At 40.1% G+C, this 27,989-nt stretch overlaps 1 protein-coding gene across 1 annotated transcript in view; it reads right to left on the bottom strand.

Moving 5' to 3' along the window:
- The window catches only part of LOC122552709 (ALK tyrosine kinase receptor-like), a 1,076,775-nt gene that overhangs the window by 391,999 nt on the left and 656,787 nt on the right, over nt 1–27,989 (bottom strand). The window contains exon 5 of the mRNA XM_087991243.1: nt 8,683–8,816. Coding sequence (XP_087847369.1) covers nt 8,683–8,816 — 134 coding nt within the window. The remainder of the gene's footprint in view (nt 1–8,682; nt 8,817–27,989) is intronic.

The following is a 27,989-nucleotide window of genomic DNA, read 5'->3' as shown; positions in this document are numbered from 1 at the left end:
ATCGATTCTGTTCTTGATCTCTTTGAAATATTCTCTTTCTCCAGTAGTGAAATGCCTTCCTTAACCAAGAGTGCCACCCCCACCTCGTTTCTTGTCTTTTCTGGACACTTTGTAACCAGAAATAATTGACATACAGATCTACCCCCTCCTTAAGCCAGGTCTCCATTATTGCCACAACATTGTAATGCTCTGTGCTTAACAGTGCACAGGAGAAAAATGAATGAGCAGAAAGTCAAAACGTATCAGGGAGGTTGTGCATGGGTTCTCTAAGCATATTGCACTTTTCAATCAGCTCTGAGGAGATGGCACCTCAATGGATCAGACATGTGCACCTTGACATCCTGACAGTGAGGGGATGGAGTTCCAAAGAATGTTTTTTTGCTAGTGCTATTGTGCACAGTTTAAAACTCAGAAATGAGAGAGGGAACCAAAACAACATCAGAGAGCAAGACCAAGGTACTCAGAATAACTGGGGAGAGAAAACGTACTAGCTCAGGGAGCAGTAAATTCATAGATGGAGTCAGAAAAATGGAAAGAGTAATGAAGTCTAAATTGGAGTTACTGTGCATGTGTCTGAAGGCGCAAAATGTAGTTAAATCAAGGATGGCGAGTTGCCCAAGCACAGATTGCCATGTGGAAATAACATAGATTTGGCGGAGGACACGACTGGGAGTTATATATTCCTGCATACAAGATGTTACAACACCAGTACAATTATGGATTTGTCAATCTGATTTGAAGAAGCTATCCAGTTAAGGACAAATACAGCTAAGGTGGTGGTGAAAAACTAATTGAGCTAATAGAAACATAGTCAGACAAGGTTCCACCTTTATGTATAAATATTTTTAGAACACATTAAGCCATTTGAGTATAGAAACAATTGAAATCCACTGCTAATCATCCACAAACAATGTTATGAAAATGGAAGCAGTCATTGTGAAGGAAAGGACATGTGGTCAGAAACAGGGGGGGGGGGGGGAGGTTGACCAGGAAGCTATGATTTTGACTAGTTTGGGAAAGAGACAAAGCAAGAGAATGTTATGGAGATTATGCTGTTGGCTAAAGTTGATAGCTTCGGTGTTCCCAATATTTAACTAGAAGAAATTATTCTTTACCCAAGAATAAAGTTGAATCAGGAGGAACAATGGAAATTGTCAAGAGGTAGAGTTGGATGTCATCACTTTATGATTGGAAGTTGATCCTAGGCTGGTAACTGAAGTGTCAAAGGAGAGGCAGATTAGATGAGAAAGTGGATGATCTGAGAATGGATCTTTTCAGGAAGTGGGAATGGCAAGAAGTGTTAGAAATGCACAGATAGGTGAGAATGGAATGATGTGAGGACCATACACTGAATTGGAGAGCAGAAGAGAGACAGAAAGAGAGATTGAAGGTTTATTAAACTTTTTTGTTGAAACAGCAATTAAACTTATTGTGAAGGCTGCAGGGAGACTGAATAAGACAAGGAAGGAAAGTTATCACGGTAACAATCAAGGGTGTTTGTGACTTCAGCCAGTGCCATTTCCATGTGATGACACAGGCAGTAATCTGAGTCACATTATAAAGCTGGAGCTCATTTCTAACAGAAGAGAATAGGAATAGGGTAGCAATCTGTCTGTGATTGCCATTTCTTGGAATAGCTGGGTCATTCACTTGACAATGCTGAAAAATGAGGCAAAAAAGGACCACAAAGTAACATTTGCTGAGGATTTATGTCCTGAAACCAGTGAAAATTCTGCAATGTCATATGAGGAATGTAATTTAAATTAATTCTCTCGGAAGCTGGTACAAGCATGATGGGTCAAATGGCCTCCTTCTGTCCTGTAGAATTCTAAGATTCTAAATTATTCTTATTATTACACAGTAGCTCTGGTCTAAGCACATTGCAAACATGGCCTGATTTTGGCTGTTATTTGCATCTTCAGCTTCTTATTAGTGTCCCTTGAATTATTCAGAACTGTTCATCAGTTATTGTGAATTTTCTAACTTGGCATGTACGAGATGTGTACTTTACAAAAAAGTCAAACTTATTCAGCCATTTATATTATTATTAGTTTGATTTATTATTTTTCTAATGCTGCACAGTGATATATTTCACTAACATTACAACCTAAATAATTTTTAAAAAGATACACTAATACTGTTTGATAATCAAATTGATGACCAACTATTCCCCATTTCCAACCTTACTGTCTTCTCTTAAGTCCAGGAACATGCTGTTCCTGCTTGAATCCATGACTATCTGACTAGTTCCCCTGTTGTACAGGACAGTTGGGGTGCATCAAACCACATCCATTTTTGTAGCAGTTAGTCTACTATGTCCAAAGATTGAAATGACCAGCAGCACAGCTCCTGTAAAGTGGGATTAGGGGACCAGCAAGGTGGATAGGATGTCAGGTAAGTTGGAAGCCAGATTGCCAGTTAACTGCTTGGGTTGGTTGGGATCAGAGACTAGGCAGATGTTGCATCCAATAGTAGGGGGTGTTGGGGTAGCAGCTGAGTCTTGGAATAGACTGTGGGTGAGGTAGGGATGAGGTAGGGGTGGTGTTGGGCTGAGACCAGAGCTACTCAGGTTGAGGCTGCTGGGAGGGGACAGTTGTCAAGTGGTCAGAAGGTGTAAGGGATTGGTGGAGGTGTAGTTGGGGAGATCAGTAGTTGTTACTCAGGAGTTAGGCCAAGGTTTTCATCATCTAACATTTTCTGAATAACTATTAGTTTAACTGAAGCAGAACCCTCCAACATCCCTGAATGTAATTGATTCTTTTGGAGGGTTCTAGACACAGGGGATTGTGCAGTAGAATCTTCAATTTGCCAGGCAATTCCCTCACTCAATTAAAATTAAAATTAAAATTAAAATTCTCACATGATCCGAATGCGCAACTCCAGCCTGTGCAGCTCCAACGACTAATTGACCATCAAGCTATCCAGACCCATTCAAGAATGTTGTGTCTCACATTAACAATAGCTTGGGCTAATAACAATGATACTAATATTAAAATGTCAAATACATCAAATTTCTTGGAAACAGGCGCAGGGTCTCAAATTTAAAAGAATTAAAAAAGCAAGATTCTTTATTTCCTGAACTATTTGGATCATTGGAATCTCGTTTGGGGAAGAAGTGACCTGTACAAGAAGGATGGATTGCACCTAAATTGGAAGGGGACTAATATACTGGCAGGGAAATTTGCTAGAACTGCTTGGGAGTATTTAAAGTAGTAAGGTGGTGGGGGGGATGGTGGGACCCAGGGAGATGGTGAGGAAAGAGATCGATCTGAGATGGATACAGCTGAGAACAGAAGTGAGTCAAACAGTCAGAGCAGGCAGGGACAAGGTAGGACTAATCAATTAAACTGCATTTATTTCAATGCAAGGGGCCTAACAGGGAAGGCAGATGAACTCAGGGCATGGTTAGGAACATGGGACTGGGATATCATAGCAATTACAGAAACATGGCTCAGGGATGGGCAGGACTGACAGCTTAATGTTCCAGGATACAAATGCTACAGGAAGGATAGAAAGGGAGGCATGAGAGGAGGCCGAGTGTCACTTTTGATAAGAGATAACATTACAGCTGTGTTGAGGGAGGATATTCCCAGAAATACATCCAGGGAAGTTATTTGGGTGGAACTGAGAAATAAGAAAGGGATGATCACCTTATTGGAATTGTATTATAGACCCCCCCAATAGTCAGAGGGAAATTGAGAAACAAACTTGTAAGATAATCTCAGCTATCTGTAAGAATAATTGGGTAGTTATGGTAGGAGATTTTAACTTTCCAAACATCGACTGGGACTGCCATAGTGTTCAAGGTTTAGATGGAGAGGAATTTCTTAAGTGTGTACAAGACAATTTTCTGATTCAGTATGTGGATGTACCTACTAGAGAAGGTGCAAAACTTGACCTACTATTGGGAAATAAGGCAGGGCAGGTGACTGAGGTGTTAGTGGGGGACCACTTTGGGGCCAGCGACCATAAGTGATGGAAAAGGATAGACTAGATCTAAAAGTTGAAGTTCTAAATTGGAGAAAGGCCAGTTTTGACGGTATTAGGCAAGAACTTTTGAAAGCTGATTGGAGGCAGATGTTCGCAGGTAAAGGGACGGCTGGAAAATGGGAAGCCTTAAGAAATGAGATAACAAGAATCCAGAGAAAGTATATTCCTGTCAGGGTGAAAGGGAAGGCTGGAAGATATAGGGTATGCTGGAAGACTAAAAAAATTGAGGGATTGGTTAAGAAAAAGAAGGAAGCATATGTCAGGTATAGACAGGATAGATCGAGTGAATCCTTAGACGATTATAAAGAAAGATGGAGTATACTTAAGAGGGAAATCAGGAGGGCAAAAAGGGGACATGAGATAGCTTTGGCAAATAGAACTAAGGAGAATCCAAAGGGTTTTTACAAATATATTAAGGACAAAAGGGTAACTAGGGAGAGAATAGGGCCCCTCAAAGATCAGCAAGGCGGTCTTTGTGTGGAGCCACAGAGAATGGGGGAGATACTAAATGAATATTTTGCATCAGTATTTACTGTGGAAAAGGATATGGAAGATATAGACTGTAGGGAAATAGATGGTGACATCTTGCAAAATGTCCAGATTACAGAGAAGGAAGTGCTGGATGTCTTGAAATGGTTAAAGGTGGATAAATCCCCACGACCTGAATCAGGTGTACCCGAGAACTCTGTGGGAAGCTAGAGAAGTGATTGCTGGGCCTCTTGCTGAGATATTTGTATCATCAATAGTCACAGGTGAGGTGCCGGAAGACTGAAGGTTGGCAAACATGGTGACACTGTTTAAGAAGGGAGGTAAAGACAAGCCAGGGAACTATAGACTGGTGAGCCTGACCTCAGTGGTGGGCAAGTTGTTGGAGGGAATCCTGAGGAACAGGATGTACATGTATTTGGAAAGGCAAGGACTGATTCGGGATAGTCAACATGGCTTTGTGCGTGGAAAACCATGTCTGACAAACTTGATTGAGTTTTTTGAAGAAGTAACAAAGAGGATTGATGAGGACAGAGCAGTAGATGTGATCTATATGGACTTCAGTAAGGTGTTCGACAAGGTTCCCCATGGGAGACTGATTAGCAAGGTTAGATCTCATGGAATATAGGGAGAACTAGCCATTTGGATACAGAACTGGCTCAAAGGTAGAAGACAGAGGGTGGTGGTGGAGGGTTGTTTTTCAGACTGGAGGCCTGTGACCAGTGGAGTGCCACAAGGATCGGTGCTGGGTCCTCTACTATTCGTCATTTACATAAATGATTTGGATGCGAGCATAAGTGGTACAGTTAGTAAGTTTGCAGATGACACCAAAATTGGAGGTGTAGTAGACAGCGAAGAGGGTTACCTCAGATTACAACAGGATCTGGACCAGATGGGCCAATGGGCTGAGAAGTGGCAGATGGAGTTTAATTCAGATAAATGCAAGGTGCTGCATTTTAGGAAACCAAAGCTTAGCAGGACTTTTATACTTAATGGTAGGGTCCTAGGGAGTGTTGCTGAACAAAGAGACCTTGGAGTGCAGGTTCATTGCTCCTTGAAAGTGGAGTCGCAGGTAAATAGGATAGTGAAGAAGGCGTTTGGTATGCTTTCCTTTATTGGTCAGAGTATTGAGTACAGGAGTTAGGAGATCATGTTGCAGCTGTACAGGACATTGGTTAGACCACTGTTGGAATATTGCATGCAATTCTGGTCTCCGTCCTATCGGAAAGATGTTGTGAAACTTGAAAGGGTTCAGAAAAGATTTACAAGGATGTTGCCAGGGTTGGTGGATCTGAGCTACAGGGAGAGGCTGAACAGGCTGGGGCTGTTTTCCCTGGAGCGTCGGAGGCTGAGGGGTGATCTTATAGAGGTTTACAAAATAATGAGGGGCATGAATAGGATAAATAGGCAAAGTCTTTTCCCTGGGGTTGGGGAATCCAGAACTAGAGGGCATAGGTTTAGTGTGAGAGGGGAAAGATATAAAAGAGACCTAAGGGGCAACGTTTTCACGCAGAGGGTGGTACGTGTATGGAATGAGCTGCCAGAGGATGTGGTGGAGACTGGTACAATTGCAACATTTAAGAGGCATTTGGATGGGTATATGAATAGGAAGGGTTTGGAGGGATTTAGGCCGGGTGCTGGCAGGTGGGACTAGATTGGGATATCTGGTCGGCATGGACGGGTTGAACTAAAGGGTCTGTTTCCATGCTGTACATCTCTATGACTCTATGACTCTATCTGTATTTAGTGTTGGGCGCTACATATTCTATCCAACCTTTTTGCATGTGTAGACATATTTGCCATCTGTTTTGAGCAAAAGAAGATTCACAGTCAAATACTGTGCATACACAAAGGCGCTGTGTAGTCATGCCAAGAAAAGTCAGGGCAGTCTGGACAGTTTTGATAGAAAATGCCTTTGGCCATTGTAAGTACTGATTTCAATTAGCAATCGTGACACAATGACAGGGTGAGGAAAAGCTGACCATTGGAATGAAACATTTGTAGTTGCTGTCCATGATGTTATATCAGTAAACTATATTGGTATAATAGGTGTAGAATTGGTAAAGCAAACTAAAAATATTAATGAATATAGTTAAATATGATGTCTTAGTATTAATGAAGTAAGTATATTGTACTAATAAAGTATGCTAAAGCATTAGTGAAATGTCTTGTATCGATGAAATATGCTGCATTACTAATTAAGTCCACTAGCATTTGGATATGTTGAAATAATAGCAATGAATGTTCATGAACCATGTCACAGTTAATGGTAGGGCCCTGGGGAGTGTTGTCGAACAGAGAGACCTAGGGGTCAGGTACATAGTTCCTTGAAACAGTCATCATAGGTTGATGAAGAAGGCATTTGTCATGCTTGTTTTCATCAGTCAGAGCACTGAATACAAGAATTGGGACATCATGTTACTGTTGTACAAGACATTGGTAAGGCCACATTTGAGTTACTGCATACAATTCTGCTATAGGAAGGATGTTATTAAACTGGAAAGACTGCAAAAGAAAAAAATTACAAGGACATTACCAAGACTGGGAAGTCTGAGTTACAAGAAGAGGCTGGGTAGGCTGGGACATTTTTTTCTCTAGAGCAAAGGGGGCTGAGGGGTGACCTTATGGAGATTTATAAAATCATGAGAGGTTTAGATAAAGTGATTTGCCAATGATTTTTCCCCAGGGTAACAGCATCCAAAACTGGAGGACATCAGTTTAAGATGAGAAGGGAAATATTTAAAAGGGACCTAAGGAGTAACTTTTTCACAGAGGAACAAGCTGCAAGAGAAAGTGGTAGTAGCGAGTACAGTTACGATATTTAAAAAATACTTGGACAGGTAAATGGATAAGAAAGGTTTAGAGAGATATGGGCCAAGCACAGGCAAAGAGACGATTCAGTTTAGGGGAAATCAGTACAGATTGGTTGGGCTGAAGGGCCTGTTTCCATGCTCTATGACTCTATGACAGTACTAGGGAAATCTGATGAAATAACATGTATTATTAAATAGTGTTGTTGTGTCAGTTTAATGAATTATATTAATTATGTATTTGAATTCAGAGCAGGAACAGACCATTTGGCCCCTCAAGCCAGAACTGCTGTTTGTTAAGCTGTGGTTCGCCTTAACCCTACTTTCCTGTCTACACCTAGAACCTTTGACTCCCTTGTTAGTCAAGAATCTATCGACATTATCCTTTAAAACTGCAACAATTCTGCCTCCAATGTTCTCAGAAATAGAGGATTCCACATATTAATGTCCCTCAAAGAGAAATTCTTTCTCTTCATCTCCATTTGAAATGGGAGATGAATCATTTTAAAATGGTGCGTCTTCATTCTTATCAATCTTGTCAAGTCCCCTCAGGATCTGATATGCTTCAATATGATAACCACTTTTTTTCTTATCATGAATGGATAGAGGCCCAACCTGTTCACCTTTCTCTCAGAAGATAACCTTATAATCCTCTTAAGGTAAATACGCCATACCATGAATGAATTAAATTTAGGATTGGTAAACCATTCTTAAGTATTTTGAAGGATTAGTGAAGAGTGATTGGTACCAATAAAGCAATTTGAAGCATGGATGAAGCATGTTGCGTGTTATTTAAAGATGAAAAATTTGTGAACATGCTGAGGCATTAATGAGATACTGTCAAGCATTAACAACTAAATATTAATATATAGTATGATAGTATGAGGCAAGTACGTAGAAGCATTAGGAAAATACATGATAATTGTAATGAGGCTTGTTAAATTACATTGTCAGTTTAGTGATGCATATTGGAGCATTAATAAGGTATAACATAAGTATATTTGAGTATTAGTGAGGTCTGAAACAGAATTCTAGTAATTGGAATGATATTGTATTGTTGATGAATAAGTGGGGCTATAGTAAAGGTATTGACAATGTAAAAGCAATGATATCATTGAAACACTGGTAAATTACATTGAAGAGAACAATGTCTGAATGGGAAACGTGTTAGTAATTATTTCTTTCTCCCTTCTTTCCACCATTAATCTCAAATGTCAATTTTATTTGGTGAACTGAGATAATTGATTAAAGAAGAAAACTCATTTGCAACAAAAATAAAGAAGTATTTATGTTATCATTTTTGATGCACGTTTTAAATATTTAGTTTGTTACAGACGGCATTTAAAATAAACTCATAGCTGTTGCACCCTTACTCTTTTCAAACCAGAACATTTACCTTCATTGCAATTTTTCAGAATAACTGAGTCCACAGCTGTCAACTCCCAGCTTCTTCTGTTGCTTTTTTTATATACCAAAGAGATCCTGAAAGACTGTTCCAAACGTCCTACTCTCCCCTGAAGCACTGTCCACCTGTACCAGTCAAAAATATAAATAATACAGAAAGAAAGAGTGAAAGAAGGCCCTGTAAATCAGAGCAGCACAAAGACAATCTACTTTTAATTCAAGTCAGAGTTTCATGGCTTTATATCAAAGTGCCTTTCAACTCATGTCAGTATTGACTTCAACAGTTACACATAAAGGGAACTGAATTCACATAGGAGCAGTGGGATTTTGATTGGAGCCTATGCATAGAGCTATAAATCTACTTTTTATATAAGAACCCAAGATATGTTAGAACAGCAACCTATCAGATGGAATTTTCCTCTGCTGCACAATTCAGTTTTGGTTGGAATAATATTAGAGACTATGCTAAATAGGGTTAGAAAATTCCTACAGTTGACTTGCAGTGATCTCGACTACCTGACCCTCAATGCTCCATTGAATGATCACTCGTTTCCCCATGTCCCTTATTGAAGTATTTCTGGTCAAAAGTAGCATGAGAGGACAGATGAGGGCTCTTGCTAGCACAATGCAGGAAGACTATTGATCATCTTGACTGAAGGAAAAGAGTTTGATGCTTATTTGTCTGCTGGCCATATCTGAACTACAAGGAGCAGCAGCTTATTGAAACATTTTATAAAAAAAACAAGAAAAGACATTTTTTGGGGGCAGTTTTATCCTGTTTAATATAAATACTTAATATTCTCCATACTTTGTTCCCTGCCAACTTTGGACTCCATTCCTGTTATGGAAATATGGTTAAAAAACTTATATCATCTGTTCAATGATCCCTATCTAAGGAAAGTACCTCATGGAATGGAATTGAGAAGTCTTATTTTCATAACGTTGCAAGACCTCTCCAAAAAGAAATTCAGATCATGGTTTCATTCTTCAAATTATTTGATTTATACCGTAATTACATACAATAATAAATGCAATTATTAGGTGATTTCAATCCAGTAGACATCAGAATCTTAAAATCTTACAGGATTTTATTTTGGTTTATTATTGGCATTATTTTAAAAAGTCAAACATTTTATAGGCATATAAATAATAAAACAGCTAGTCACGATGGGAATAGGAGCACTTAATGATGGACTGGATAATCACAGGGGCAAGGGTAGAGAAATGGCAGAATCATTAAATAATTACTTTGCTTCAGGCAAACAGGACAGGTGGACATGATATTGGCTGAAGAGATTTAAAATGAGATAACTGCTGTCATAAAAAAGGCAATATTAAATAAGCTAATCAAACTCAAAGAGGTGAAAACCTTTGGTCCCATGGATTGCATCTGCTCATTTTAAAAGTCTTTTTGGAAGAGATAATAAAGGCATCACTATACATTTGTAATAATTGATTTGAAGAAGTTGTAGTGTCAGAAGACTGGGAGATAGTTTACCTCTACACTTGAGAAAGAATGTAGAAAATACCGAGGGAATTATAGACCAGTCAGCTTAGCATTGCTGGAAAAATAATGGAACCTCAATTATAAAAGAGAATACAAGAACCAGAAGCCATAGAGGTAACATTGAATAATGAGCAAAGATTTCAAAGGAAAAATCTTACTTGACCGCTCATTAATTTTGTTTAAGAGGCAACCGAGGAAGTAGACAAAGATAACGCAGTAGATGTAATTTATCTTGATTTTCAAAAGCTGTCTGATAAGATGCTACATTAGAGACTAATGACTAAGGTCAGACAGTGCAAAGTCAGAGAAGAATGGTCAGCCAGTCAATTGAAAGACTGAAAACAGAGAATAATGGCAATTGTTTCGAATATCAATTGGTGGGAAGTGCTGTTCAATTTTCACTTCTGGATCCACTTCATATTCTTTGCTTAAAAGCACAAAGCGAGTCAAAAATGTTCTGGATGTCGTTGTGTGTAGGTTGCCCCTTTAAAAGAGTGGGTCAAGTGACCCAGAGGCAGACATTAGTGGGACCGACTGTGAAGCTGAGAGGACACATAATAAAGTATTCCCTGTTAAAATTAACCTTCTGTCAACCTCAGGTTCTATTTGTAGTTCTAGTGAACCACAAACACAATAAAAAGCACTATTGTTAAGTTTGCAGATGATACCAACTTGCGTGGGAAAGGATAGTTAATACTGAGGGTGGACTGATACTAATAAACTTGCAGAATGGGAAACAATTGGGAAATTGATTTAATAGATAAGTATGTAGCAATAAAAAAAAAGGGAGGTTGCTTGACACTTAGAAATAAAAATCTAAATGGGATAGAACAAAGAGTGCCCAAATAAATAATTAAAAGTTCTGACACAATTAACAACACCAAGTACCAAAGTTTATTCCTAGAGGAATAGAAAGGTAAATGTAGTGATTGTAATGAGGTCAGCCGGGTGGACCTCATAGAATTTGAGTTCCCTGATTGAGGCTGTTAATCTGGCACAACCAGGGAACCCTGGCTGACAGATATAAACAGAGTATCTCTGTTCATTCTGAGACCTGGCTCTGAAAGAGCTGGATCAGTGTCAAGGACACTCCATGTGAAAATAAAGGGTAACTTGGTGACAGGATACCGGCCTCTGTGGAGTTCTTTCAGTCAAGAAATTATTTTAAAGTCGTATCACCAAATCTTTTAAATAAGTTGCTCTGTTCTCAGATCAGATCACCAAATTATGTTACTAACCTAAACCAGACTGCTAATTTTAAGTTATGATCCCGAATGAGATCACCAAATTATGTTATGACTTGCTTGGGACCAGTAACTTTTGTTTTTAATAGCAAAACCAGGGAATTTATTAAGAGATTTTAAGCAAACAACATTACTTTGTGTCCAAGTTAGAACAGTGATACAGTCTACAATAAACGTACAATTTATTTCTACACACCTAGAATTGACATGAGATAAACGTGGAGATCATACTGTGATTGAACACCCCTTAGTAACATCAAATAACAAATGTAATCAAAACAGATCCCATGGACTCTAATCAACTTCCTCTATATGTTACAGTTGGCCAACAAACTTCACTGAAATTCATAAGGGATTAAAATTCTTTACTTTCACTGATCTGGCCTTGAAACTCCCTCTCTGCTTGATCACCATCCTTTCCTGGGTTGACACTTCCAGCGACACCAAGAATTGCACTCCAGTACATCGTCACAAGCACAACTCCAGTTTTTCACTAAAAGCAAGATATACCAAGCCAGCCCCACCTTGGGCGCTTTCCTTGCACTCCAAGCTTGCTCAGTAACATTAAGCCAATGCTGCTGGTGAGCATTTCATCCGGCACTCTCTCAGTTGTACTGAAGTATTAACGCTTAGATATTTCTTCCAAGCTCCTTGCAACTTTTCCCAGCCGAAAGCCATGAATCTCCCCACTTTCTCAGCTGTACAGGATTCCTTCTGAGTCCTGACACTCTTAGGCTGCCTCAAAGTTCATCAATCTCCCTGAGTTTATTCGAAAGCACTGCTCTTGATTCCTCACAAAATCCCCTACACAAAACCTGTGCCTTAGCTGCCTTCCCACCAGTATAGCAACCTGCTTTACTCCGAAATTGGCACGGCATCTCTCCCCTTCCCAAACTAACTGGTTTTCAGTGACTTTGCCTTCTTTGAACTCTTGTTAAGTGAGCTCAAAATATCCTGAGTGACCTTGCACTAAGTCCCACTGCTTCCACTGGGCAGAATTAAACATTGTCAACTAACAACTGACTGTGCTCTGAATGTTACATTTCACTGAGAAAGGAGGCCTAATTAATACAAATCAAATGAATATAACAAAAGAATTTAAAGACTACATGTGACATTTGCTGTCTCCCAATCTGCTGGGACTGCTATTAAAATGAGGAACTTGGGAAATCATAACCAATGCAGGCAATATCTCTGCAGCTACCTCTTTTAAAACCTTAGGCAGGCCATTATATAAGGGGGATTTGTCAGTATTTTGTCCTGTAAGATTCTCCAATGCCTTAGCCATGCTGAAATTAATATTCTTAAATTCCTTAATCTTATCTGCCCTTTGGTTAACATCTGCCCCGGTTGATAATTTGCAGAGGGTGGGTTTTCAGGTTAAACGGAGTACGAGGAGCAACACCAGACTTCATTAGGTTAGACGTGGGCATTGCAAATGCGGACTGTTCCAGCCAAGCCACTTAAAATAATGCAAAGGAATGATTAAAGAAAAATTATTGCTTGAGGGTAAGTGTTCATATTTGTAGGAGCATGGGGAGGCAGGAAAGCTGGCAGGAAACTTCATGGGCCAATGAGCCCACTGCTTCCAACAAATGGTGTAAAATTCAAACAAGTCTTGCATTGTTTTATGAACTGTGTGAGTAATACTGTGAAGGACTTCAATTAAAAGTACTGACGCAAATTAACAACACCAAGTACCAACGTTTATTCCCAGAAGAATAGAAAGGTAAATGTAGTGATTGTCATGAGGTCAGCCAGGTGGACCTGATAGAATTTGAGTTCCCTGAACAAGGCATTATGGTGGCATTCTCTTCTCTCTGTGTCTTGACCTTCTGGTCCTGACAGCAGATTAAAATAAACTGCATGTACCACTCTTACATTATTCAATCTGATCTTCATATTTCACACTTGACATTACTGTGTCCAGCATTGCATTTCTATTTAACTTTTTTGTTTGTTTTTAACCTGCCACAATACTTACAGCTTGCTCCTATTCAGCTTCAGTCCTTTTCTTTAGGATTGCAGTTCAAATTGGTTAAATTTACATCAGACGTTCCTGCTTGTAATTTAAAGCTGAATCACATAATCTCTTGGGTTTGTTCTCCAGTGAGAGCAAATTTATTTGTACGTTCTTAGAATGTAGCTTTTGAGTAATGGTTAGTGCGATATTTGTTTTATTGGGATATTTCTTAGTACACAGGAAAGTTTGTGGGTGGCACGGTGGCTCAGTGATTAGCACTGCAGCCTCACAACACCAGGGACCTGGGTTCGATTCCCGCTGTCTGTGTGGAGTTTGCATATTCTCCGTGTCTACGTGGGTTTCCTCCAGGTGCTCTGGTTTCCCCTCACGATCCAAAGATGTACAGGTCCGGTGAACTGGCCATGCTAAATTGCCCGTAGTGTTAGGTCCATTAGTCAGGGGTAAATAGAGGGTAGGGGAATGTGTCTGGGTGGGTTACTCTTTGGAGGATCGGTGTGGACTTGTTGGGCCGATGGAGCTGTTTCCATACTGTAGGGAATCTAATCTAATCGCGCCAGTTGCCTCTTGAAAATGTGGTGTGCAGGGTGACATAGTGAGGTCTGATTCAAAATCTCAATTTCCAACAGTGGGTCCAGGTGCTGAGAGGAAGTCAGAATGGCAGCTCGCACACTTGCCTGGGACCAGCAAGGTTGAGTCTGTAAAGGGATTGTGGCTGAGGGAATGTGGAGAGGCTGCAAGACATAGAAAAGGGATCCAAGGAAAGCCACAATTATCTGGCAAGAAAGCATGAGACCAAACAGTAAGAGGGAGTAGGTGATTTTATTTTAATGAATGAATAATTGACAAAGCTCCTGACTGGGTACATGAAGACATGAAACAAGTATTCAGTGTTATTTGAATCATTTGATGTTTAAATACAAATAACACTAACCGGAAAAATGTCACCCCAAAATCTTGCAACAACTAACCTCTGATAGGCATCAGGACAGAGAGTGAGATCAGGATTATGGAGGAGTGAAGTGGGAAGGATCTGGCATCCTGGTTCTGTGACAAGTATTTGATGGGAAAAAGAATGGAATTTTACACTGGAAGCATTAACCAATGAGGATCGGCAATGTTGATTAGGTATGAACTAGGGCATGGGCAACAGTGTTTTGGATGACCTCTAGTTTATGAAGGGATTAAATGAGGATTGATGTGTTGGTATAGTCGAGATGAGAGGTAACAAAGGCATCAGGGAAGTATTCACCAGCAAATGGGCTGAGGTTGGGAAGGCGGTTGATGGTGTTACATACTTGGAAATGGGCAGTCTGGGTGATTGAAATAAAACAACAATGCTTGAAATCTAACACAAAAACAGAAAATGCTGGAGAAACTCAGTAGGTCTGGCCACATCTGCAGAGACAAAGCAGAACTAACTTGGGTTCTGATGAAAGGTACTGGACTTGAAACATTATCTGTTTTCTCTCCACAGCTGCTGCCAGACGTGTTTGCAACTTTAGTTGCATACCTGACCCCAGCTACTTTTCCCCCAGGTTACTCAGACTCAAAAACAGAAATTGCTGGAGAAACTCAGCACGTCTGGCAGCAGCTGTGGAGAGAAAACAGATAATGTTTCAAGTCCAGTACCTTTCATCAGAACCCAAGTTAGTTCTGCTTTGTCTCTGCAGATGTGGCCAGACCTACTGAGTTTCTCCAGCAATTTCTGTTTTTGAGTCTGAGTAACCTGGTGGAAAAGTAGCTGGGGTCAGGTATGCAACTAAAGTTGCAAACAGTCTGGTTCAGCTTCTCTAGTTTTCAGAGGAAGGGATGGTGTCAGTAACGAGGAACACAGATTTTGCAAAGTTTGATTTACACATGTGGTTTGAAAAGTTTCCCTTGTATCAATTCTTTGTTTACATTATGGCTAAAACACTGCTGTGAGGGTCAGTAACAGAGGAAAGGGAAGGTACATGGAAAATTGCAGTTGCATTTATTGGTATCACAGTTGGTTGCATTTATCAGAGACAGCCCAGTCAGAACTATTCTGTATTTTTATTACATTTTCCTTTGCACTCCAGAGACTTGTTTCCTCTCAACAAAGTGAAGCTATTTTTGAATGTTCATTTCAACCATTTGCTACCTATTTTGCATCCACATCGTACCATTATTATCATTAGCTCTCCCTTTGCCTTTTGCTTGAGACACACCCACCAGTATGTTCCTCTTGCTCCTCACCTCTTTAGTTAACAGCACAAAAACCATAATTTTCCAATCTCTTAACTTCAGAAGAAGAGTTATATCAGGCTTGAAATATTGATGTTCCTCTCTCCACAGATGTTGCCAGACCTGCTATGGTTCAAATGTAAATTTATAAATCAGAATACCTACAGTATGGAAGCAGGCCCTTCGGCCCAACAAGTCCACACTAACTCCTCCAAAGAGTATCCTACCCAAACCATTTCCCTACCTTATTACTCTACATTTCCTCCTTACTAATGCACCTAACCTACACATCCCTGAACACTATGGGCAATTTAGCATGGCCAATTCACCTAACCTGTACATCTTTGGATTGTGGGAGGAAACCAGAGCACCTGGAGGAAACCCACGCAGACACAAGGAGACTGTGCAAACTCCACACAGACAGTCACCCAAGGCTGGAATTGAACCCAGGTCCCTGGTGTTATGAGGTGGTAGTGCTAACCACTGAGCCACTGTGCTGCCCCATATAGTTGGCACAGTGAGCTGCCACAGATTGAAGACAGAAGTTCAGGCAATGAACTGCATGAATCTCTGCAAACCAATTCATTTCTGAGGGAGTGACATCTTTCTCAGTTGTGTTACATTTCAAGGTTTTACATATACTGCTTGTGAAGTGATATATAGCCACCCAATTGCATCTTGCAAAATGAAGAATTCTGTAATTGTCACAAAGCTACATGTTTACTCCAACTGCATCTCTCAAGCAAGAGACAATGAACCATTGTCTTCGCTGTTTACACAGAAACCTCAGTGACCTCCTTTATGGAACAGTGTATGACAAATTTGGCGGCTTTGCAAATATTGCCTGCTCCAACCTTGGAAGGAGCCTGATGAATAAAGATTAGTTTCTATAATCATCTTCCCAGAAATTGGCAGCGTGGCCCTTGCACTGCACTGAGGCTGCAGTCATGATTACATCAGGGGGTATATTTATTGAAGTGTGAACATCTCACACATTGTTCTTCCCAATGTTGAGGTACAAGAATTGTTCGCTGATTATCTGGCCAGTTCTTTAGTATGTACCACACCGCTCTCCGTAGACTTACAGAACTTTGGAGAATTCTAAAAACATCAAACACTTCCACAATTGCATCAATCATGTAAGTCAATCACTACTGAGCTGAAAGTAAGTATGATACTTTGGTGGGGTGGAATGGTGGCTCAGTGGTTAGCAATGCTGCCTCACAGCACCAGGACCCAGGTTCAATTCCACCCTCAGGTAACTATCAGTGTGGAGTTTCCACGTAGTGCATGGGTTTGCTGAGGGTGCTCTAGTTTCCTTCCATATTCTGAAGGTGTGCAGACTAGGTGGGTTGGCCATGCTAAATTGCCCATAATGTCCAGGGATGTGCAGGTTAGGTGGATTAGCCATGGGAAAGGTGAGGTGGGTCTGGGTGGGATGCTCTTTGGAGAATCGGTGTGGCCTTGATGGACCAAATGGTCTGTTTCAACACTGTTGGAGATTCTATGATTAAAGCACTGGTGCAGTATCATTTCTGTTGCCGATTGTGTGTTCATCTGTGAATCTTTAAGTGACTACATTAGCTGAAGCTTTAGGATCCATGACATCCAATCAGTCTGCAATTGACATCCCTGTATGTGTGCTTAAAAAATGATGTTGAGTCTAGTCCAGAAGGGTGTGTGCAAGCTTCCTTTACACAATGAAAGTAGAACAACAGTCAGTGTGAGATAACCAGCTGCTGAACTTGGCAGCAGTATTCTTTGTTTGCTGGTTTGAGTAGTTTATGCTTATATGGTCTTTGATAAAAAAAAAACACAACCTTTTTATTAAATGATATTAAATGGTCTTCAAATAAAAGCGGGGGAGGGTGGGACATTCTCCAGCTAGAATTCTGCAGCAGCATTGTAATTTTCTGAAGGTTTCTGAAACTGTTCCGCCAAAGTTAGGGTAGACAAGCAGAAGAACACTTCAGAGATTCACCCCCTTCTTCCCCCACATTCCCCGCTGTTTTGTTCCTCACTTGCCCTCAGCCTGACCAGTGCAGGCATGATGAACTGCTTAGTTAATTAAAAGATACGGCACAATATATTGATGCTTGAATACATTCTAACAAGAGCCTGCCAGTGGTGTGTCAGCAAGCTCACTACAGAGGCTGCTGAGAACCAATAGTCCAGCACTAATGAAGAGGGATGTCTCCAGGTCTCAAATGAACCTCTTTACTGCATGCACCGAAAGAAACTAAAAGGATTATTCATCGCAAACTCTATATTCTCATCAACTAGAATTAATGCTTCACTCAGACATGGTGTAATAACAGCTCACTTTCATCACCGATGGATAAACAAGAAATATTTTAACTTTACTTGGTACTGAAGAGCAACAAAGAGCAATAGCCTTATACGATGCAACATATTCTGATTTGGGATGCTCCACTGCTTGGTTTTAGTGAATGTGGCAAATAGCCATGGCAATAAGATAAGGAGTAATTCAACATCAAGTCAGAAGTGATCAAATCTTTCTCCAAATTATTAAAGGTTTAATTAAACTCAATCACACTCTGAGTTATGATCTGGAATACTGCTTGAAAGCAGGGAGGAAGCAGATTTGATAGGAAATATTATAAGGGAATTAGAGAAATATCTGAAGGGAAATAATTCAGAGCTATTTAGGTCACAATGAAGAGCAGGAGAGTGACAGCATAATACCCTCGCATTTACATGTTTTTTCAGTTCTGAAGAAGTCAAACTGGACTCAAATCATTAATTCCATTTCTCTCTTCACAAATGCTCTGAGTTCCTCCAGCACTTTGTACTTTATTCTAGATCTGCAGCATCTGCAGTATTCTGCTTTAATTTACATACAGAGGAGTGAGACTAACTGGATAACTCTTGCAAAGAGCCAATACAGGCACAATGAACATAATGACTTCCCTCTGTGCTGTAAGATTTCACAATATCATTGACAAAAAAACAGAACTATTTGATTCAGTTCTTGCTAAAAGAAATTGCAGCCTAACTCCTAATTCCATGTGCCGTACTTAAATGGTCTTCAAATAAAAGCGGGGAAGGGTGGGATGTTCTCCAGCTAGATGTGAAACATCATAACTTTCCAGGTTTTGGGCAGTTTAATGGCTCAGTGGTTAGCCAATGATCTGGGATGATCTGGGAGCATCACAGTGCCAGGGATCTGGGTTCAATACCCTTCAGCGATTGTCTGTGTGAAATTTGCATATTCTGCCCTTGCTTGTGTAGGTTTCCTCACACTATAGGAATTCTATGATTCTATGGTTAGGCTTAGTAAGAACATTCTCATCCCTGATGGGACATTTGGATTAACCCTCACTTTAGAGATTGAAATACATAACCTAAGATGACCATCTTAAACTGAGGTGGCATTAAAGCTGGCAGATATGTCGTTTTCTCCTCCTGTCTCTTGTTTTCACCTCCAGTTCATTTAGATCTTCCCATCTGCTGAAGAATTAACCAGCTTGAGGTTGTGTTTTTGAGTAAATGAGATTTGATTAAGCTGTAAGTTAAAGTTAGAAGGCTGTATCTTATTTTACAATTAGTGTCAGCATTGCTTTTCACATATTACAAGAGTTAGTTTTGAATTGAGAGTCTTTGGGGGTCAGAATAGTTTCTAAAACCACTGCTAAAAGCTTTTGTGTATAGCATTTTTTAAATTGACCATATGCTAATAACATTTAATGGGATTAGCATTTGGATGATATTGGGCTCATGTTAACTAAATATTAATTACACCTAAATCACCAGGCATTAGTTAGAGAGTCATTTGTGTAGATGGATGGAGAAGGGATTTTGTGGCACAGTAGTAATATCCCTTCCTCTGTACTAGATGGACTAGTCCCAACCTGTCTAGGTTGATTAAAAATAGTTACTAATGAACATATTGCAACAATGGTAGTAAGCATACGAGTTATTAGTTGGCATTTTGTATAGAAATGCTTAGAAAAGTATTTATGAATTAACTCCAGTTCTATCCTTCACCAACTGGCTTTCTGTAACAACTCATTGGACAAAAACCTCTGAGGGATAAGTTGGAAAGTTATGGTCTTATTTTATCATAGGAGAAAACAGAGGATGTAGTGAATTTATCTCTTCAAACTTGCTCCTTCCATTGGCCAGGTGTAATGTAAATTAACATGCATTTATTGAACCTAATGCAATTTTTCAAGGATTCTCCCCTACTGTTCCCAGAAGATAAATCAACTAAACAGCAGAATATTTAATTAATCATAAGTCCTATATTATGGAACATAGGCTGTTTAATTTCATTCTATATTTTTAATTTAGGTACCATGATGTTTTATATGGCTTTCAATTATTGCTTATAATTCTTGATCCCAATCTGAATTAGATATCAACTATAAGTTTTTAAAGATCATAATCAACATAATGTTGAATTTTTCAAAGAGCTCTGTCAGTAAATTGTAAATAAAATTGAATTGCCTGTGGGATATTCTTCCACAGCACTGACAAGATCTATTAGACTCTGTAATTAGACTTAAAACTTTGGAACAGACATAATTGAGAGACAACAAAGTGCGCAATGTTTTTATTGTTGCAAAAAGAGGAAAGTAATGAAATATTTCAAGAAGTTCAGATGTTTGTCACCATTCTGCTGCCTTCATGTCCTGTATTCTCTGTTAAATCAGGAATGTGCTCATTTCTATTTTCAATGTCCCAGGCTTCAATCAAATCCCTATTGACTGCACTAGATGGCAACCTCCTCCATAGAGTGCAACATTTGACTGGTAACATTCACATTCAAATACGAATAATGCTATTGCGATCTATATATTACTTTCAGTAGGTTAAAGTCTATGCACAATTTGTGCACAAAGATTGTTAGTATGGATATGTTAAGCATTCCTAGTTGGATTTCAACTGGAATTTCATAGGTTAGTGACTGGAAGTGTAAAACCTTACTTAAGAAAGAACTTTAAATTGATTTGTAGACATATATCCTATCTGGTTTTCTTTGGTTCTGATTTTCATCAAAGTGACCATAAGTGATCATTGAAATGTGAGTCAGAAATGTACTTGACCTCAGTGTATCAATGCTAACATCAATTCTAACACCATCTGAAAGAAAGACTGGCATTTATATAGCACCTTTCATAACTTCAGGGTATTCCAAAATACTTTAAATCCAATTAAATCCTTTTGAAATCTAAGTCACCATAGGAAGCACTGCAGCTCATTTGCTCAAAATAACAACTAGATAATTTGTTTATCCATAATGTCGTTTGAGGGACAAATAGTGAATTGCAGAAGTGCAGCACAATAGGAGGCCATTCAGGATCTCGAGTCTGCGTAGCTTTCTTGAAGACCAATCTAATTACTCCTGTATTTTCACTTTATTGCAGTAACCCTGCAATTCTCTTTCCTTCAAGTATTTAATCAGTTCCTTTTTGAACGTCAATACTGAAGCTGTTTGCATTAGCCTTTCACTGTAAATTCTGGCAATTTGTTGAGCGAAAAATCAATTTGTCCTCATGTGGTCTGCTTACTTTGCCAAATACCTTACATCTGTGCCATGTGGTTATCAATCCTGTACTGTTGGAAATAGTTTCCCTTAATTTTAACCATCTCGATAAAATTGCCTTTTAGTCTTCTCTAATCTGATGAGAGCAGCTAAGCTTCACCAGTCTATTCACAGTAACTCCTCAGCACCGGAACCATTGTAATTAATCTTGTCTGTACCCTACCTAAAGCTTTCATAACCTTCAAAACATTTGGTGCCTAGAATTGGACACAGTTGCCTGGATTTCTGCGAAGTCAGGTGGGCAGGCCCCAATTCCAGGATTTCCAACACTATTCCCAAGCGCTCTGATTTGAGGAATGTCTTTTTAAGGTATTAGCTTATATAGGTGCAAGTCTGCACTCAGCGCTCGCAACTGGAGAGGCTCCAGCGCAGTAACTGTAATCTCCTAGCCCTCTGCAACTCTCATAGTGTCAGGCCAACTGTCTAAAGACTCATTAGTCCATAGCATGCCAGAGTTGTCATAAAGCATAATCTGCATGAGGGAATTTTTCGAAAGGTAAGCTCAAAAGATATTCCTCATGCCAGACTATGCCTGCCATCCAACCACTCTAGCACCCCATAATATAATTTGTGGCTGAGAGACCAGAAATTCATGGATCCGGTAAAGCACCTGAGCCCCTGCTTAATTGACAAGGTGGAGTTAATCACTACATGGAAATTGGTAGGTTGATTAGGACTTTCTAAAGTGGAAATCATGTTTAACTAATTTGCTGGAGTTTTTTTTGAAGGAGCAACAAAAGGCTTGATGGGTAACACTGTGGATGTAGTGCACATGGAATCTCAGACTGCATTTGATAAGTGCCACACAACAGACTTACGAGCAAAGATACAGGTCAGGGAATAAAAGGGTATGAAGCATCACAGATACAAAATTGGTTGAGCATTAGGAAATAGACAGTAATGGTCAACAGATACTTTTTGAATTGAAGGGAGGTTTGTAGCAGCATTCCCCAGGGTCTGGACTGGGACCCTCTCTTTTCTTGATATATATTAACAATCTAGATCTTGGCGTGTAGATTTCAAAGTTAGCAGATGACACAAAACTTGGAAGAACTGTAAACTGTAAGGGGAACAGTGTAGAATTCCAGAAGGACAGGTATAAGTTGATGGACTTGGCAACTCGGTTTCAATGCAAAGAAGCATGAGGTCATCCATCTTGGTAGGAAGAACTTCTAAAGACATTATACAATAATTGGCTCAGTTCCAAGGGTGATGTGCAGGCAGAGAAGGACCTGGTGTATATGTGCATAATCATCAAAATGGTTGGACAGCTAGAGAATGCACTAAGTAAAGTATACAGTTTCCTAGCTTTTATTGAAAGGGACATACAGCACAAAAGCAAGGAGGTGATGTTGAATTTGCATAAGCTACTTGTTAGACCTCCACTGAAGTATTGTACACAGTTCTAGGCGCCATATTGAATGAAAGATGTGAATGCACTGCAGAGAGTGTAAAAGCCATTTACAATAATGGTTCCAGAGCTTCAGTTATGAGGAAATATTGAAGCAGTTGGGACTATTCTTGTTATGATGACGATGGTCAAGAGCAGATCTGATAGAGATTTTCAGAATTACGAGCGGGTTGAATAGAGTAAATAGGAAGAAATTGCTTCTGCTTGTAAAAGGACTAAGAGAAAGCATACATTTAAAGTGATCTATTGAAGAAGCAGAGATGAAGTGAATAGCTTGGATGTGGATGCACTACTTGGAAGTGTGGTGGAGGAAGGTTCAGATGAGGCATTTGAAAGATTTGAAAGGTTGATTATTTAGATAATGATAACGTGTAAAGGAATGGGAAAAAGCAGGAGGTTGGCACAAGGTAATGATGCCGAATGAAAACCATTCAACGAGTCAGGGCAAGGACATTGGTTTGAATGGCATCTTTCTGCACTGTAACAATTCTGTGACTTTCTTTTCAAGGTTGGTCAGGAACTTATTGGATTGCTCTTCTCTATTCAAGTATGAAAGTCAAGGATAATACTTTAGCCTGGGCCAAATTAGTGGTTCAGCATAACTTCCTGCTTTTGTACTCTATTAATGAAGTCCGCCTCAGGCGACTGACTGTGTGGAGTTTGCACGTTCTCCCCGTGTCTGCTTGGGTTTCCTCCGGGTGCTCCGGTTTCCTCCCACCATCCAAAGATGTGCAGGGTCAGGTGAATTGGCCATACTAAATTGTCCGTAGTGTTAGGTAAGGGGTAAAAGTAGGGGTAGGGGTGGGTTGCGCTTCGGCGGGGCGGTGTGGACTTGTTGGGCCGAAGGGCCTGTTTCCACACTGTAAGTAATCTAATCTAATCTAATCCACAATCTCATTTGCATATCAGCTATTTGGTAAACATATCCTGCCAGCTCCAAAGATTTGCAACTCCTGATCTCTCTCTACTTACACTCCTTTAAAATTGTGCCATTTACCTTGCAGCATCTCTCTTCATTCATCTTACCAAAATGCATTCCTTCACACTTTTCTGAATTGAATTCCATCTGCCAATTTAGTTTGTGAAAATGTTTAGTGTGGACGGGCTGGACCAAGATGTCTGTTTCCATGCTGTATGACTCTATGATTCTATGACTCTATGTCTAATACCAGTAGCCTATTTCCTCTTTAAGTCTATTACTATCTCCTTTAGTGTTCACGACATTTCATTTCGTGTCATCTGTATCCTGTACTGTCATGTTCAAGTCATTAATATGTATCTATAGTCTTCAAGCTGAATCTTAAGGTACTCTGTTAATAACCATCTCTCTTGCCCAAGAAACTGGAATTCAGTACAAAATAGGACATCATGGGGAACCTCTCTGCTGTTTTTTGAATAAACTCAACCAGAGAGGAAAATGGGATTGTGGTTTAATGTTTCTTCTAAAAGACAAAACCATTAATAGTACAGCACTCATTGAATAGAATCATAGAATATCTACTGTGTGGAAGCAGGGCAATCAGCCCATCGAGTCCACACCAATCCTATGAGGAGCATCCTACCAGTTACACCCCCTACCCTTGTAACCCTGTGTTTCCCATGGCTAATCCACCTAGCCTGCATATTACAGGCAATTTAGCATGGCCAATCCGCCTAACCTTTACATCGTTGGACTGTGGGAGAGAATCGGAGCATCTAGAGAAAACCCACACAGACATGGGGAGAATGTGCAAACTCCACACAGTCACCCAACGCTGGAATTGAAACTGTGTCCCTGCTGCTGTGAGACAGCAATGTTAACCACTGAGCCACTGTGTCACACCCTCAAAATTACACTGAAGTTTCAACCGAAATCCATGTCACAGTTAACAGACTGACATCAAAGTATTTGTTGAACAAAGAGGTTGAATTTTTTTCACAACAGAATTCATTTCTCTTGGTCTTTAACATATTGCTTCAGAAGCCCAGTCTCTGAATGACCAGCTTTGTCACATACTCCACTGAAGAGCACACATTTCCTGAAAGAGCAGGGTGTCCAGCTCCTAGCCCTGATACTGCCCCAGATTCTTGAACAGCAGCTCCCCCAGACAGGGCTATTGATCTGGAAAAATAAAACTATGTTCCACGCATTGCACATGTGCATTAGAGGAGAAAGTGAACTCAAGCAGGATTAGCTTGTAATTGTGCTATCGTCTCAACAACTGAAGTGTTAAGAACAAAAAACATTACCCTGATCTATCATGCATTGCTTTTCTTCCCCCCATGGTGTCTGACTGAAGTGAGCCAGGAGGAGAGCAATAGAAATATGCTTATTAAAGAGCTTTGGAAGGAATGAATAGAAAAAAAAATAGAAATTTCCAAAATATGAATTTTCTCCAAGCATTCCTTGAACAAACTGCAAACTATAATCTCTGGTTGATGATAGATTTTGCACATGAATGATTAATGAGACGTGTGAGTATTTGCGATGACAATTAAAATGTATATGTGGAAGTTAGTGAGGATCTACTTGAAGGGGCTTTAAAGACTTGCTTCCCCCAAACGTTTTAACTATTTGATGGTGAGCATTTGCGAACAGAACAAATTATTGAAACAAAGAGAACTATTTTGAAAATGTGAGGAATGAATTTGAAGCCTCCCCCAGGCAGAAGCAGGGTTGTAGTGCCCTGTTCAATGGCAGGCAGAAGCAATGCCCCATTTCACGGAGAATGGAACTTAGTTTACATGCCACGGACTTCAGTCTCTTTGATCTTCCCTTTCCTGGACGTCAGCATCAACTTCTGCAAAAAACAGCCACTGCAGCTTCATGTTGGACTTCTCCTGAGCAACAAAAGGGGCAGCAACAGTGAAAGCACAAAGAGCAGCAGGGTCAACATGTACCAGCTGCCTTCTTCTCAGCCTCATGTTGCTCCACAGGCTAGGGGGTGACTGAGCTGATGCATGTCAGTACAAAGATGAGGGTAAGCTTTGGCTGTTCAAATGGGAATGTGCTTGGAGAGGAAAGAAGGATTGCAACTGCAAGATGTTTTGGTCTTAAAGTGTTGCAGGAGAATTCAGGTGAAGTCAGACATCTGAAAGTTTTAATCTGCATATTTTCCATACCTTCCCGATGTCCTGTTGGAGTAGTCTGCAGGTTGGAGAGATCATGCTCCCACTGCTGGGGTCCTTGATCATTTCCACCCATAGCTGGTTGGTTGGGAGACACTATAATGTTTCTCTTGTCCTTGGCAAACACTGCCTTTGCTTCAGTTCCTCAGATTGTACAACAGGAATTCCAGCTAAGAGTCCAAGGGCAAGCTTTTCCAGATTTCCTCTCCATTCCTGTGGTAGCTCAAGCTTCAATGTACATTCAGACAAGGACAAGTAATGAGAAATTCTTCCTTTGACAGATATAGCATGCACTTCTGTCTGTGCAGTTGACATGGCCAGGAAATTAAGGAGCGGAGTGCTAATGCAACTACTAGATTAAACAGCCTTGGTGAAGCCCCCTCAAAAGACAAGTGGATTTTTAACATGATCTCATGATTTCCCCCCCATGTGGGTTTCCGGAGTTGAGATTCTGCCCTTTCTATTCACATTGTTATGATCTTAGCTCTTGTTACTACTGTTCAAGAGTCATCTCAGTCTGAAATCCAGCATGGTAGATCATTTTTTGTTTCATTTTCTTAATTTAAGTTGGTAGTCTTTCTCTGAAGCATAAGCAATCAATCTTGCAGGTTTGGTTTTAAAGTTAAACAGATGTTTATTACACAAAAGAAATGAAGGTAAACAAGAATAAACTAAGCTAGTTACATATAAGACAATTTGAATGATTTCAAAACCACAGAAAAATATAATTTCATCTATTCCCAACAGCATCACTTTGGAATACAATACAGAGAGCGCATTCCCTTCTCTTTTACATCTAAAGTTAACTGCTTCCTTTCAATTCCCAGTGATAATAGCTTGATACTCTCTTTCTTGATTATTGACATTATTATGGACCAGGCTCGACTCCCTCAAACCATTTCAAGAAGGCAGCCCAGATCCTAACATTGCTAATTGTTTTGAGCAGGTATAAGGTGGATATTCCAGGAGTGATGCGGCTAGTCAAAACCCCTAGGTTTTAAGCAAAACAGAATGTATTAAAAAGAGTACCAGATGGAACACAGACACAAACAGAAGAGAACAAACTACAGAATAACGTAACCTGTCTGAAAGCCCAACAGATTATCCCAACTTAATGATACTGTTCCAAATGCCTGCAATTTGTATCATCGATAGTCACAGGTGAGGTGCCGGAAGACTGGAGGTTGGCAAATGTGCTGCCACTGTTTAAGAAGGGCGGTAAAGACAAGCCAGGGAACTATAGACCTGTGAGCCTGACCTCGGTGGTGGGCAAGTTGCTGGAGGGAATCCTGAGGGACAGGATGTACATGTATTTGGGATTGATTCGGGATAGTCAACATGACTTTGTGCGTGGGAAATCATGTCTGACAAACTTGATTGAGTTTTTTGAAGAAATAACAAAGAAGATTGATGAGGGCAGAGCAGTAGATGTGATCTATATGGACTTCAGTAAGGCGTTCGACAAGGTTCCCCATGGGAGACTGATTAGCAAGGTTAGATCTCATGGAATACAGGGAGAACTAGCCATTTGGATACAGAACTGGCTCAAAGGTAGAAGACAGAGGGTGGTGTTGGAGGGTTGTTTTTCAAACTGGAGGCTTGTGACCAGTGGAGTGCCATAAGGATCGATGCTGGGTCCTCTACTTTACATAAATGATTTGGATGCAAGCATAAGAGGTACAGTTCGTAAGTTTGCAGATGACACCAAAATTGGAGGTGCAGTGGACAGCGAAGAGGGTTACCTCAGATTACAACAGGATCTGGACCAGATGGGCCAATGGGCTGAGAAGTGGCAGATGGAGTTTAATTCAGATAAATGCAAGGTGCTGCATTTTGGGAAAGCAAATCTTAGCAGGACTTATACACTTAATGGTAAGGTCCTAGGGAGTGTTGCTAAACAAAGAGACCTTGGAGTGCAGGTTAACAGCTCCTTGAAAGTGGAGTCGCAGGTAGATAAGATAGTGAAGAAGTTGTTTCGTATGCTTTCCTTTATTAGTCAGAGTATTGAGTACAGGAGTTGGGAGGTCATGTTGCGGCTGTACAGGACATTGGTTAGGCCACTGTTGGAATATTGTGTGCAATTCTGGTCTCCTTCCTATTGGAAAGATGTTTTGAAACTTGAAAGGGTTCAGAAAAGATTTACAAGGATGTTGCCAGGATTGGAGGATTTAAGATATAGGGAGAGGCTGAACAGGCTGGGGCTGTTTTCCCTGAAGCATCAGGGGCTGAGGGGTAACCTTATGGAGGTTTACAAAATTATGAGGGGCATGG

The sequence above is a fragment of the Chiloscyllium plagiosum genome, unplaced genomic scaffold, assembly GCF_037043375.1.
Source record: "Chiloscyllium plagiosum isolate Xiang-an unplaced genomic scaffold, Cpla_swu_hap1 HiC_scaffold_10, whole genome shotgun sequence".
NCBI classification, from domain to species: Eukaryota; Metazoa; Chordata; class Chondrichthyes; order Orectolobiformes; family Hemiscylliidae; genus Chiloscyllium; species Chiloscyllium plagiosum.
The sequence above is the reverse complement of the archived record's forward strand: the minus strand, read 5'-3'. Positions and strand labels throughout refer to the sequence as shown.